Raw genomic sequence first — 15,285 nt, forward strand, 5'->3', positions numbered from 1 at the left:
TTTAGCAAAGTAAAGGTACTTTTACTTAATTACAATTTTTCAGTACTTTTTCCACCTCTGGTAATTTGTCATTTTTAAAGTAGTTTTTAAAATAGGTAGTTTTACTTTTACTCAAGTACATTTTGTCATTTGCTACATTGGAAAACTCCCCGTTACTGAGTAAAAAATAAATTGCTGGGAAAAAAACAATTGTCTGAAGAAAAAAATAAAAAAAATGCGCGGGCGCACAGATGCTCGCGCGTTGAATAACAAGGCAGTGGCTGCTCCGCAGGACAGAGCTGTCAGCTTTCAAAACTTTTACATCAAACCTGCGAAAGCATGCGGTGGTAAGTTATATGTAAATTCACTGCTTAGCTGTGGATTTACTTTATAAAGACCAGTAATCTCTGTTTATATGCAGCTACACAGATTATACAATCTTCTGTATTTAGTAAAATATCCAGCACAATAATCCCTTTATTAAAATTATACAACCTATAAAATTCTTTGGCAGAATTCTGCCTTTAGGGTTTTCTGTAAAACAGTGAAGGTTAATGGAGACGAAATGTGTTTGTTGTCCTGTATGTTAATTAATTAACTAACGTGTATTAATGCCTAAATTACTAGTATATTAAATTCACTGAAAACTGTATGAATTGCGTCTGTCTGCGCGATGTTAACAGGCGATTAAAGCGAATATAACCTAAATACCTTAACTAATGATCATGGATTACACAGATCCGTTTTAGAAATTAAACTACGCTGAACTAAACTGGAGACATATCAAACTGCCCAGATTAGCTAACAAGTTAACGGAGCTGCGCTACGTTACGTGATGAACCTGCGTCCACAAACTGAGTTTACCTTTCTGACAGTCTTAGTTGTGAGAGAAATGCCTCATAATATTCGCTGTCTATGTTCCGTTATGGTCAGCGGGAGAGACGCTGTGTGAATCAGTGTAGCCTGGGGTCTGTGAGCGGCTCGGGGGAACCGGTGTTCTGTCGAGTTATGCTACCCATCGATATGTGCTCCTTTACGCACTGCGCATGCGTCGTATGATTTCATGTTTTTATTGGGAACATAAAAATAACATGTAAAAATTAAAGTTAAAAAATTTAAAAGTTAAAAAATAATAATGAACTGTAAAACTATAAAAATACGGTTTATAGTCACCTATATAACCATAACCTTTTGACAGTAAAGAAAAAATGGATCATAGAAACCTATGACACTTGTTTTTGAAAATGTTTTATGGGGTGGTCTGAACAAATACTGCCTGAAAGATCCAAATTATTATGTGGAATATTAGTTCATTATAAACGATTTAATGTATGATTTGTTTTACGTTTTTACATTAAATAATTAAAAGTAACTATATGTAACTTTTACTCAAAGTACATTTTAAATTGAGTACTTTTTTACTTTTACTCGAGTAGATTTTTAGATGGGTACTTTTAATTTTACTTGAGTAGAATTTTAGCAAAGTAAAGGTACTTCATTACAATTTTTCAGTACTTTTTCCACCTTTGGACATACTGAGGAATGTTTAACTACAGTGGCTTGCAAACGTTTTTATAACCCTATGAACTTTTCACATTGTGACATCTTACAATAACACATTTAAATGTATTTTAATGAGATTTTAAGTGATAATCCAACACAAAGTAGCACATAATTGTGAAGTGGAACGAAAAAGATTCATGGTATTCAACATTTGTTTCAAACAAAAAATAAATAAAAAAAATGTGTGAAAAGGTTTAAAGAGTATGAATATATAAATATATATTTTAATCAAAATGAATATGGCACCTATTGTCTGAACCCACCCATTTTTCTGTCAGGTATGTTATGTTGCCCAGGTATGTACTGATTAATTGATTATTCAAATAAAAAATAGCACTGAATATCTACGTTTAGGCTCAGAACTGATTGTCTGACATTTATAGTTTTATATATATATATACACAGCTCACAAATGAAGAGACTTCATAATCTGGAGTAGTTTCTCTGATTTTGCTATTTGTAGTAATATGTTTGAGTAAAATTAACGTTGCTGTTTTATTATATGAACTAAAAATATTGTCATTTAGAGCATTTAATTGCAGAAAATGAGAAATTCCTGCAATAACAAAAAGGATGCAGATATTTCAGACCTCAAATAAAGCAAAGAAAACAAGTTCATATCCATTAAGTTTTAAGAGTTTAGAAATCAATATTTAGTGGAATTACCCTGTTTTTTAATCACAGTTTTCATGCATCTTGGCATGTTCTCCTCCACCAGTCTTACACACTGCTTTTGGATAACTTTATGAAGTTCAGCTTGTGATCATCCATCATTCTCCTTGGTTATATTCAATTCAGAGGTTTTCAATTTGGTAAAATATAAGAAACTCTTCATTTTTAAGTGGTCTCTTATTTTTTTTCAGAGCTGTAGATATATATTCTGAAAAATGTATGACAAAAATGCAAAAACAAAATAAATCTGTAAGGGGAAAATACTTTTCCATTGTAAATATATCATTAATCATTTTTATAGAGTAACAATATCTATAAAAAATGTCACACAACACTTGAGCAAGAAGTGAAGCAAACTGTACTTAAAAAAGGGTGGTGAAGTTTATGTAATAGGTAATGACTGGAAAGTGGATTGGTCTTACAGTTTGGACTCATTTAAACAACTTTCTGATACATCATTTTAAACGCAATTACTAAAATGACAGCGTAAATGAGGGATACGATAAAAGCACAATTAATTAACAGTAATCACAAAGTAAACAATTGAAGTCTATTGCATGTGGTCCACTAATGTCTTGGTGTCTTTGTCCTCTGGCTGGGAGACTTCAGTGGTGTAGTACAGCGGATTCACTACTGCAGGAAGAACGAAGCGGCGCTTGGAGGTTCTGTAGTAGACGTAAGCTAGTCCGGCCAGCACAGACACCACCAGTATCACCACGACCACCGACACAACAGCAGAATGTGTCCGATGTGTGTCAGGACCTGCAGTTAAGTCCGAAAATATAAATATAAATAATGGACAGAATTATAAAAATACATCATTAGTAGGAATGGACAATATCTGCTAGTTTCATTCTGTCAAATAACATGGGCTCTATTTTAGCTTGATTTAGTAAGTGTATCGTGAGGGCACAAAAAATTCGCCTTGCATGGCTTAAAACACGCAAAAGACATGTACGATTTCTTTTAATTAATCATGGTTGTATTTTGGGCATAACAGGAAATAAACCAATCAGTGTACCAGTTGTCATTCCTTTTAAGAGGCAGATGCACGCTTTATGTTTTATGTTAATTGTTGAGTTAAAAGTCGGCTTTATGTTCTGCAGCATGTCCATGTATGTGTGTTTAACAAGCAATGGTGTATGAGCTGGGCCCTGCGCAGGTTGTACAATACGGCCCTATGTCTTCAAATATACAGGCTGCATCCCAATTACCTACTATACATTAATACTAGCGTGTTTTTGGCCTTTATATAATTAGAGTTCTCCAGCCACAATTAACTGCTGTATCGATGTCAACAATATTTCCTAATAATGGGCCTCATTTATTAAGCAACTTGAAACTTAAACTTAAAATTCCTTTCTTTTCAGTTCTAAATATGATCTTACCGTAACTCCACCATCAGTATACTAACCAGTCAGCAGTAATGCTGACTATAACGGTGTACAATAGTTAGTTAAAGCTGTGGAGTGAAATTCCTGCTAAATGGGTCTGGCGCCACCTGCTGCGGTCAGCAAGTAATAGCTCAGTTATTTACAGACTACCTAAAAATCATGAGTTTCTTTAATTTTACCAAATTGAAAACCTCTGGAATATAATCAGATAGATTAGATAAATTGTCATTTAGAGCATTTATTTGCAGAAAATGAGAAATGGCCTAAATAACGAAAAAGATGCAGAGCTTTCAGACCTCAAATAATGCAAAGAAAACAAGTTCATATCAATAAAAATATTTTAAGAGTCAGAAATCAATATTTGTGGAATAACCCTGATTTTTAATCACAGTTTTCATGTCTTGGCATGTTCTCCTCCACCAGTCTTACTCACTGCTTTTGGATAACTTTATGCCACTCCTGGTGCAAAAATTCAAGCAGTTCAGCTTGGTTTGATGGCTTGTAATCATCCATTTATCTCTTGACTATATTTCAGAGGTTTTAAATTTTGTCAAATCAAAGAAACTCATCATTTTAAATGGTCTCATATTTTTTTCCAGAGCTTTATTTGCAAGATACTGCTGTTTTCTCAGTCAGGCTATTACCTGTTTGGTTTGGTGCTGTTGTTGAGTGCATAACTGCAACAAAAACAGACAGAAGTTCAGGTTAGAGTTCAAATTATTAAATAATTGTCAGAGCAATTATTTTTAAGACAAGTAAACCAATTAAAGACGAAATTACCACCCATATTGGACAGGGCAGTGGATGGTAATGGTCATGATCATTAGCAACATCTGGCTAAAACTGTCCATGCATTTACTGTCCACGCACATCCCACAGCATTCTTTAGCTTTCGTGTGGCATGGCAAAAGGCACGGGATATTAAACTAGTCCTATGTCCCATGACATTTTGCCTGTCAATGTATTTTACCTTCATCCTAAGATTTAATTTATAAACTCACTTTACAGGAAGTGATTTTACTACCTTTGGCTATTTTGCAGATGGACATAGCGTAGCTGTAAACACAGTGGTTTTGCTTCCATTGTTTAGATTCAGCAGAGATAAATGCACAGTTATTTCCTCCATATCCATCATCTTCTTCTTCTTCTTCTTCTTCATCATTATTTGATTGTTCCCAGTTGGTGTAATCCACTACACTTTTGTCCACCCACAGCCAGTGTCCTGTGTATAAACAGAATATTCTGCCTGTTAACAAACATTTAAAATACACTGTATTTCAGTGCAAATATGTATTTCAGTCAAGGCTGTAGAAATTGTAGAAATGTGCACTGATCATATGTAGTTACTAAAACCACCTCCAAAAATGTAGCTTTGTAGCAGCATCAGATATAATTGCCTCATATGTTAAGCTTAATGTACAACCCCTGTTCCAAAATGCAATGATTCTGTTCTGCAAGACAATGCTAAACCACATACTGCATCAACCACAACACTGTGTCTTAACAGAGAACGTGTGGGTGCTAAACGGGCCTGCCTGCAGTCCAGACCATTCACCAATAGAAAACATTTGGTGCATTATGAAATTATAATTTCCAGCTATATCAGACAAGAAAGAGACAACGTTCTTCTCTTAGAACTCCAATTCCCAGATGTTTACAAACTATTAGAGAGGTTTTTTTCTGCCATCAAGTTTTAAATTAGTTACTTTATTTTTCTGACTATGAGGTGCACCTAAAATACATACATTTTTAGGGATTTTTAGGGGATCCAAAAATCGTCAGTGTGTCTAATAATCCAGTACCCCTTATTAGTTATGCTGTTAACCAGGGATGAGCAGCGCTGCTAACTGCGGCTGGCTAGCGCTGCTAACCGCGGCTGGCTATGCTGCTAATTGTGGCTGAGTAGCGCTGCTAATGGGCACTGGCTATGCTGCTAACCTGGGCTGGCTAGCGCTGCTGACCAGGACTGGGTAGCACTGCTAACCGCGGCTGGCTATGCTGCTAACTGCGGCTGGCTAGTGCTGTTAACCAGGGCTGGCTAGCACTGCTAACCAGGGCTGGCTAGTGCTGCTAACTGGGACTGGCTATCACTGTTAATTGAGGCTGGCTACCACTGCTAACGGCAGCTGGCTAGTGCTGCTAACCATGGCTGGCTATGCTGCTAACCACAGCTGGCTATGTTGCTAACCGTGGCTGGCTAGTGCTGCTAACTGGGGCTGGCTATCACTGCTAATTGAGGCTGGCTAGTGCTGCTAACCGTGGCTGGCTATGTTGCTAACCACAGCTGGCTATGCTGCTAACCGTGGCTGGCTAGTGCTGCTAACCTGGGCTGGCTTGCACTGCTAACTGCAGCTGGCTAGTGCGGCTAACCGTGTCTGGCTATGCTGCTAACCAGGGCTGGCTATGCTGCTAAACCGGGCTGGCTAGCACAGCTAACTGCAGCTGGCAAGTGCTGCTAACTGCGGATGGCTATGCTGCTAACCAGGGCTGGCTAGCACTGCTAACCCTGGGTGAGTAGCACTGCTAACTGGGTCTGGGTAGCAGCTGGGACCATGGCTAGCACTCACTTTTGGACAAAAAAACATCCTTACTAGTGTTGCCTAATGCACCTAATCTGGTGCACCAGAAAAAAGATGTTTATCAATAGTGTGCCTTATAATTCGATGTGCAGTAATGTATAATTCGAAATACAGTAATATTGTTCATGAAATGGCAAAATTACTCACTTTCAACATATATAATTCTGTTGTAAATAAAATACAGGTCTATACGATACACTCATTGCATTCCGTGTTTATGTCCATTTATTAGAGTTTTAGAACTGTATTGGGGTTGTATTTTAATTCATGACGTTTTACTCTTAGAGTTATAGCTAAGGTTTTGTGTTAGTGTATTGTGTTATATTCACAGAGTGTATTATTTACCTGCAAAAGTCTTGAAAAGTCCTATCCAAAATTTCTCCTGATTATTCCCAAGCAAGCTGATATAATTCTCTATAAACTTGGCCTCTTTTGTGTCTTGAATGCTGGCAAGACTGCCTCCTGATTTATAGAGAAACAGTGAATAGAAGTGTATTAGCATCCACGTTTTTACAGACAGTAATGTTGGTTAACATTCTTACTTCATAACAAATGATCACTGTCAGACAAAAATCTCATTTTAACTGTTTATCTTTTTTATTTATTTATTTTTTTTACATAACTTTAATCTGGTAGTAGTTCTTTACATTGTGTCCAATTTCCAAACCAAAGAAATGCTCTGAAGGTTCTTTAAATAAAATCTGTCTATAATGAATTCAACTGAAGATTTGAAAAGTTGCCATTTTGACTTGACAGCAACAATTTATAGCATAGTTTTATTATACTGAACATTTCTTCAAATTTACAGCACAAAACATCTTCACTGCAAAACCTCAAAGATAATAAGCTTATAATGAGTTCAAAGCAAGAGAGTGTAATCATCTGGCATTGTTTAATACAGCAAATTGATATTTTTCCAAGGTAATTTAGAAAAATGTTCACATAGCTTTTCTCACCTTTTCTATTACAAACATTAGATGCTGCAACCCATGAATGAAAATTGGTCACAAATGCATAACAGTGCCCTCTAAAAGGCAGCCATGTCATCGTGGGTTCATCTTCTGTTTCCTCCGGGCACATGCCTGGGAATTGGGCTGGTGGTGTTGGAGCAATTTCTGTAAAGATCATATTGTTTAAACAGAAGGTTTAGAGCACAGACAAATTGGGCAGTGGACAGTCTATTGCCCTTTATGTAAATGTTAGCAGTGACAGTGATAAAAGTGATATAACTCCTTGTTACAGAAGCCCTGCACGATGATGCATTACCAAGTTTCCCTGTTTTAATGTGGCATCAAATCCTGCCATTTATCGGTATTGGTGACTAAACAATTATATTGAAAAATGAGTGGCAATTAATCTTAGCCCCAAAAGACAATGATCAGCCCATTTTTACTCAAGACTGAAGACTCACACATTGTAGATCAAATATTTGGAAGTGGCCAGAACAATTTGTAAATTGGGTCAGAGATAGCACTATTGAAACCTGATTGACCAAAATGATGCATGTTTGAATTGTACCAGGGTGGTATATTGTCGCTGTCCAATAAAAAAACATGTATCTCCAAAACAGCAACATTACAAGAGAGAGAAAAACTCCTAAATTTTCAGTGGAAGTCAATGTAAAAAGAGATTGTTTCAGGTCATTTTGAAGTACTTATATTGGTACAGTCTATATATAGACAGTTTGTCTGTTCAAATTTTGAAGTAAACTAAAACATTAACAAAAATGGAGATACTCAATATTTGATTTGTACTGTTACTTGTTGTGATGCCTAGATGTTCACTACAGCTTACCTGATGACTTCTTGCATACACTGTAATAGGTTTGATTGCACTTTGCAGATTTCCAATTTCCATCTGTATCCACATAAACACAGGGATGGTCCTTTTTTGGTTCACCATAGTCCCAGTTCTGTATATTTAACTGCCAGTTATCAATCCACAGGAAGTACCCATCTGTCTGTTTATAGAGATCAAAAGAAATAAGGTGTTACATTAAAAATCCTGTATTGAATATGCTTTAAAAAAAAAAGCATAAATAATGTAATAATAATGAAACACAAGACTTTCAGTGACAGCACTTCTAAAATAATTAATCTTTGTTTTAGCAACTCTGGTCACATTACATGTTTTTATCTTCTTCATTGAACACATTTCTTCTATTTCCATAAAGCCTTTATGAAAGGTTTATATATGTTTCCTCAAAGATTTATGTTTTCTCAATATGTTCCATTTGTTAAATAAATGAAAATTGTGTTTTAACATTTCTAAATAAAATGTACTCCAGGTTAATCTAAATGTCAGAAGTCATTCTTATGGCCTTTAGGCAAAAAATAATAATAATTAATAGTTGGCTTAAAAAATTAAGCCAAGCATTGTTACAACTCACTTTCCTGACTAACCCACTCTCGTTAAATTACATTAAATATTAAAAAAGCTAAATTAATGTTCTTTAAAAATTATCTACAGTATATCACAAAAGTGAGTACACCCCTCACATTTCTGCAGATATTTAAGTATACCTTTTCATTGTACAACACAGACAAAATGACACTTTGACACAATGAAAAGTAGTCTGTGTGCAGCTTATATAACAGTGTAAATGTATTATTTCATTAAAATAACTCAATATACAGCCATTATTAATGTATAGGCTGTAGTACTTTAATAGTCTATGTGTTGACAAATATTTATCAATAACACTGATTGACTGTTTAAACTGTACTATTTGAACAGTATTTGCAGGGAAAGTCTTCTTTACATTAATCTGTCATACCTCCATACTATTAAGGCCAATCCACAAGGGTCGTCCAACTTTATGAGCCTGCAGGTGAATGTAGGACTGGGTGAAGACGTCCTGAATGCTGACCAGGTTTGCCCCCACAGACTGACAGTGACTCTGAGCTTCTTTCCAGGTCATGTTGGTTTGGACGAGCATGTAAGAAGAATTTCCAAGCTTGATGAAAGTTTTGGGCAGCTCTGTGGGAGTTGGTTTGATTAAGTGATCTGAATATGAGAAAAACAACATGGAAGAAAAAAAATTTAGTGTTAAGTTTTCATTCATTAAACAGTAAACCAGTTGCTCTTACAGTCTTACCCAGAGCACGACTGCAAATATAGCCATTCGTATCATTGCAGTCATTTTGCAACCATTTGCCTGGTTTAGACGACTGTTTGCCTCCAATTGTGGCACAACGGGGTTCCTTTAAAAACAACAATACAGGAAGGATTATAACTCAGGATTTCATGTATATTTGAAAGGCCTCACACACAAAGAGTCATTAGCATTTATGGTTAATTTAAGAAAAACAGAATCATCTAAGTGTAAAATTACAGCAAATGCAGACTACTTCTCAAATTATATAAAAATCCACATATGTGCATATAACAGAGAAGATAATGTGTACCTCCACATTTACAGTGGCTTTCAAAAGTATTCATACCCCTTGAACTTTTTCAGATTTTGTCACCTTACAACCACAAACTTAAATGTATTTTATTGAAATTTTAAGTGATAGAGCAACACAAAGTAGCACATTATTGTGTGTACATGGTTGTACAAATTTTAATCAAACAAAAAAAAAAATCTGACAAAAAAGTGTTGTATGATGTCTTCTTTGCAAAATAGCTCAAGCTCAGGCAGGTTGGATGGAAACCTAAACCGTTCCACTGTAGCTCTGGCTGTATGTTTAGGGTCATTGTCTTGCTAAAAGGTCAGTCTCCAAGCCACCAAAGACTTGTTGACAAGTTTTTACAGCTTCCAACAGGTTTTCTTCCAGGATTGCCCTGTGTTTAATTCCATCCATGTTCCCATCAACTCTGACCAGCTTCCCTGTCCCTGTTGAAGAAAAGCATCTCTACTGCATGATGCTGCCACCACCATGTTTCACAGTGTGAATGGTGTGTTCAGGGTGATGCGCATCACACGTTTTGCATTTAGGACAAAAAGTTCAACTTTGCTCTCGTCTGACCACAGCACCTTCTTTCACATGTTTGGTGTATCCCCTACATGACTTGTGGCTGCAAACACTTTTGCTTTCTGTCTCTTTTGCTTTTTGAGTTTCATAATGCCTCCATAAATTATATGGTAACACTTTACTTGGATGGTCCATTTTATGGCCTTGTTGATGCTCAACTGACATTCAACTAACACTGAATTGAATGTCCATTCAATGTAACTTAACCCTATGTTGAAGGTAAATGATTCAAAATAGAACCTAAACCTACACCTAACCCTAACCTTAACCTAAGCTTAAAATCTAACTCTAAACCCAATACCAAAATGTTAAAATTAGAGTTTGGGTTAGAGTTGAATGTAGGGTTACATTCAATAGAGTAATGGCTACGGGTGGGAAAATTAGTCAAATTTTGGAAAGTAAACACCAGGTGGCAGTGTTCTGCAACATCATCAAACTTTGTAATGAATTTAAAGTGGCAGCATTATTTATTAAAAATGCATTAGCACTTACTTTAGCGACTAATTTGACACTTCCACCGGGCCATTTCTGGCCAGTGGGCTGTATGTAGTGCTCCCCTGGTTTATCACTTACAAACTCAATAAAATACATTTAAGTTTGTGCTTGTAAGAAGACCAAATTTGAAAAAAATACTTTTGCAAGCCTATGTACATGTAAAATAATCTTTTTGTAAAAGTAAAATTGAAAAAATGTGAAATAATAAAGTGTTTGACATGCCGATGAATAATAATAATATTCCTGTCTCCAGGCAATGAAAGTGAAAGAACTTCCATCTGTCCATTTAAAGTATCCTGCTAAATTGCTGAGGCCGAGCCACAAATCTGGAGAGTTGTCCTCTGCCATCTTTAAGGTCAAGGTGGCTGAAATCAGAAATAAAGAAAAATATTTTACAGCATTTTATGCAGCAAAGACAATATTAGATTAGATTCAAATGTATTACTATTGTGCAGAGTACAGGTACAGAACTAATGATACAGTTAATATCACCTTATTGTAATAAAAAAGAGGTGTAGAACAAACTACCATTGCTCAAATTCTTTAAATACAGACATTAGATATACGAAGTGAGGGTGTGAGATGTCAGAACAGTGGTGTAGTTTTTGTGTAACCCCGAAATATTTGGACAGTGACACAATCTTCATGATTTGGGGTCTGCATGCCACCAAACTGGATTTGGTTTAATGCAAGGAGTTGAACAAAAATATTCTATAAAGCTTTTAAGAATGAACACAGTTTTCTTCAAAGCCTTCTTATTTCAGGGGCTCAAAATGATCTCAAAAGCTATTTCATGGGCTCCATTGGACTAGTCTCTCATTAATCCATTATCAGTTTAGCATGTAAAAAGTCTGGTGAAGGACAAGTGAAGAACAGGTTGCAGGAAGTAGGTGTATCAGTATCTCAGTCTACCATAAAGCCAAGACTTCATGAGAGCAAATACAGCACAAACAATTAATAGATAATAAATAGAAAGGCCATATTATACTTTACCAAAGCCAGTGTTATTTGGACAGGTGACACTAAGATCAACCTGTACTGGAATGATGGAAAAAAGAAAGTATGGAAGACAAGGAACAGTTCGACACAAAGCTCACCACATTCTCTGTTATACATGGTGGTGGCAGTGTAACAGCATGTGCGTTCATGGCTTCCAGTGGCACTGGGTCACTATTGTTTATTAAAGATGTGACAGAAGACAGAAGCAGAAGAATGAATTCTGATGTGTACAAGATTTTTTATTCTCTGCTCAGATTCAGCCAAATGCAGTTTTTAAGGATAAATAAGTGGAATTTTCTGCAATAAAGTCTTTGGGTTCAGATTTCAGGCAGCCATTGCCTGAAAATGATTAATTATTAAAGTATTATAAATTAAATTTAATTTATGATAGAGTTAATTAGTCCAATTACTTTTGAGACACTGAAATAAGCAGGTTTTGTGGAAAAAATGGTTGTAGTTGCAATTTTTCATTTAAAATCCAGTGTTGTGACATGCAGAGCCCAAATCATGCAGATTGTGTCACTGTCCAAATATTTCTGGGCCTTACTGTAGTTCTCATGTTATAATCTACAATTATTATAGATGGGTTTAGTTAAATGTGTGTTTTCTACTGCATAGCTGAAATATATATACCTGTACCAATCCACATTCACACCTTGATTAACAGTTTGTCAGGTTAATTTACTTGTTCTTGCTGGAAATAAGAACACAGAGAAAAATCAATCATCTTCAGTGGGACAACATCAGTAGTTCTCTGACCTTGCAGAAGTGAATTAGTCACAGACGCTAGATTTCCTCCAAGCTGCTTACAGGATGATCTGGCATCCAACCAGGTTTTCTTCTCCAGGTTCAGTTTATAACACTGCAAATATATATATATTACAATTAAATATATATATTACAATACATTTTCAAAGCCATTATATGTGATATGCAAACATACGTATCAGTCAAAAGCAAAGCTATATTATGTCAGGTAATTCCAATACCCCAATATAAAATTATGGCCACTTCTGTTTCTGAAAAAGTTTCTCTGATTTTGTTATTTATAGGTATATGTTTGACTAAAATAAACATTGTTGTTTTATTCTATGAACTACAAACAATATTTCTCTCAGAATTTTCAAATAAAAGTATTGTCATTTAGAGCATTTATTTGCAGGAAATGAGAAATGGCTGAAATAACAAAAACAATGCAGAGCTTTCAAACCTCAAATAATGCAAAGAAAACATTTCATATTCATAAAGTTTAAAGAGTTAAAAAGACATTATTTGGTGGAATAACCCTGTTTTTTAATCACAGTTTTATGCATCTTGAAATGTTCTCCTCCACCAGTCTTCCACAATGCTTTTGGATAACTTTATGCCACTCCTGGTGCAAAAATTCAAGCAGTTCAGTTTGGTTTGATGGCTTGTGATCATCCACCTTCCTCTTGATTATATTCCAGAAGTTTTCAATTTGGTAAAATCAAAGAAACTTATTATTTTTAAGTGGTCTCTTATTTTTTTTTCCTGTATGTACATTACTCACTGACTTAGGAACACTACTCATATGACTCAGGAACAACTAAACCACTTTGCATTGCTTTGCATGTGGGTTTGTTACAGATAAGTAGATTAGATCTTGATGGTATAATAAATACCATAGAGCTTAAGGGGTTAGGAAGTTTATAGTTTGAAAACTATGAATACAAAGCTTTACAATTCTGTGTCATAAAACCACAAACAATATTGCAACCCAAGCACATTATTTACAACCATTAATTGTCTTTTTATTTCCTCCTAAATTTAACATGGTCAAATCTTTACCTTATCCTGAAATTTCATCCACTCTGCAGCACAGCCTCCAGTGGGGGGCTCAGTGGGGGCAACAGTGGAATTGACTGGGACAGATCCACTTCGTTTGCAGATAAACTTCTCTAAATCTCCACAGTTTATACTTTCCCAAAGCCCTGGAGAAGACAGTGGTACATTATTTAGAATCTCAAACACTATCTATCTATACATTTTTTTTTTTATTAAAAAAGGTTAGGGTTTAAATGATGGTACTTATTGTACGTAAAATGGTAGCTAACTAAATTAATACTTATCTAACGTAATAAAAATCTTAAACTTATCCTTAACCCAGAACCCAATCCTAACCCAAATCTCAATTCTGCTCTTAACCGTAAACCTATATCTTAACCTTAAAACTTAACCTCAACCTGGCACTAAACACAACCTTAAAAACACATGCAAATCCTTCTCCTAAACCTTAAATCTAAGCAGTTACATTAAAACATAGAAATGCTGGTTTTGTGTACTATGTACTGATTCTACTGGCTCTTTTCAAACTACCGCTAATGTAGTGGGGAGAGAACGCCATCTTCCCCAAGGACAATTGTGCTCTCTCCGACTCCGGCTGCTGATAGCAGTGATCCCCAAATAGCAGTGTATTAATTTTAAATTCATGTTTCCACCGCGATTACTGACCTTGAGACCAAGTCATTTTTACACAGTGCTCATCTTCATTTAAAAAAGCTGGCTGTTGCCTCGCCCACGCCTGGAAAACTACCGGAGAACCATCCATCCACCTAGAGGAAGGACAATCACCTACATTTTTGTTCATCTTCAGCACAATCAGTGTTTATGTCTGTAGATGTGGACAACAACTCACGTCAACGATTTGTCCATATCGATCCTCATACCAATATAAGGATCAGCATAATGTAATGTTTTTGTCTAGAAAACACAAAAGATCACATATTGACCTCTGAACCACAAAATATAGAGGCACAGAATACAGTATGTATTATAATTCAGATATGAGCACGCTCAAAGATGTGAAAAGAATTCACATATATTACTAAGGTAGAAGTATAGATACATACATATGTCTGTAGAAGTTAAAGTATCAACTCAAGTTCTTTACTCAATTAAAAGTGTAAAAGTCGGCTTTCAAGCTACTTATAGCCTACAGTGCACTACCCTCCCCAAAACACATTTTTCTAAAAGCCTTAATAACTATAATGTTATATTAAAAACGATAATGTTGGAAAATGTGGAATGCGCTAGGCTCCCTGTTTCAGCTGCATATATGCCCACTGAAAATGAACATATTTTAGTACAATACAAATACAGCTCTGGAAAAAATAAGAGACCACTTAAAAATGACGAGTTCCTTTGATTTTACCTAATTTTTGCCCCAGGAGTGGCATAAAGCAGTGTGTAAGACTGGTGAAGGAGAACATGACAAGATGCATAAAAACTGTAATTTAAATCCAGGGTTTTTCCATCAAAAATGAGTTCTGAACTCTTAAGAATGTATGAATATGAACTTTTTTTATTTGTATTATTTAAGGTCTGAAAGCTCTGCATCTTTTTTTAGTATTTCAGCCATTTCTCATTTTCAGCAAATATATGCTCTTAATGACAATATTTTTATTTGGAATTTGGGAGAAATGTTGTCAGTAGTTTATAGAATAAAACAACTATGTTTATTTTACTCAAACGTATACCTATACATAGAAAAATCTGAGAAACTGATTACGAAACTGAAGTCGTCTCTTAATTATTCCAGAGTTGTATATTAAAGAGCCTTATTTGGGACATTTCGAGAACTCGAGTTCTGTTGAGTCTCTGCACGGA

General features: G+C 35.5%; 1 protein-coding gene across 1 annotated transcript in view; it reads right to left on the minus strand.

Moving 5' to 3' along the window:
- Nucleotides 1-2,555: 2,555 nt before the first annotated feature.
- Nucleotides 2,556-15,285, minus strand: part of LOC125803969 (macrophage mannose receptor 1-like) — a 45,322-nt gene continuing 32,592 nt past the window's right edge. Inside the window, exons 18-30 of the mRNA XM_049482825.1 lie at nucleotides 14,315-14,379; nucleotides 14,131-14,231; nucleotides 13,468-13,610; nucleotides 12,418-12,520; nucleotides 10,882-11,024; nucleotides 9,285-9,390; nucleotides 8,964-9,193; nucleotides 7,982-8,147; nucleotides 7,144-7,302; nucleotides 6,533-6,649; nucleotides 4,633-4,830; nucleotides 4,253-4,285; nucleotides 2,556-2,976 (exon numbers count right to left, since the gene is read on the minus strand). Of these exons, the coding sequence (XP_049338782.1) occupies nucleotides 2,765-2,976; nucleotides 4,253-4,285; nucleotides 4,633-4,830; nucleotides 6,533-6,649; nucleotides 7,144-7,302; nucleotides 7,982-8,147; nucleotides 8,964-9,193; nucleotides 9,285-9,390; nucleotides 10,882-11,024; nucleotides 12,418-12,520; nucleotides 13,468-13,610; nucleotides 14,131-14,231; nucleotides 14,315-14,379 (1,776 nt within the window). The 3' untranslated portion in view covers nucleotides 2,556-2,764. The remainder of the gene's footprint in view (nucleotides 2,977-4,252; nucleotides 4,286-4,632; nucleotides 4,831-6,532; nucleotides 6,650-7,143; nucleotides 7,303-7,981; nucleotides 8,148-8,963; nucleotides 9,194-9,284; nucleotides 9,391-10,881; nucleotides 11,025-12,417; nucleotides 12,521-13,467; nucleotides 13,611-14,130; nucleotides 14,232-14,314; nucleotides 14,380-15,285) is intronic.

The sequence above is a fragment of the Astyanax mexicanus genome, chromosome 8, assembly GCF_023375975.1.
Source record: "Astyanax mexicanus isolate ESR-SI-001 chromosome 8, AstMex3_surface, whole genome shotgun sequence".
NCBI lineage: Eukaryota > Metazoa > Chordata > Actinopteri > Characiformes > Acestrorhamphidae > Astyanax > Astyanax mexicanus.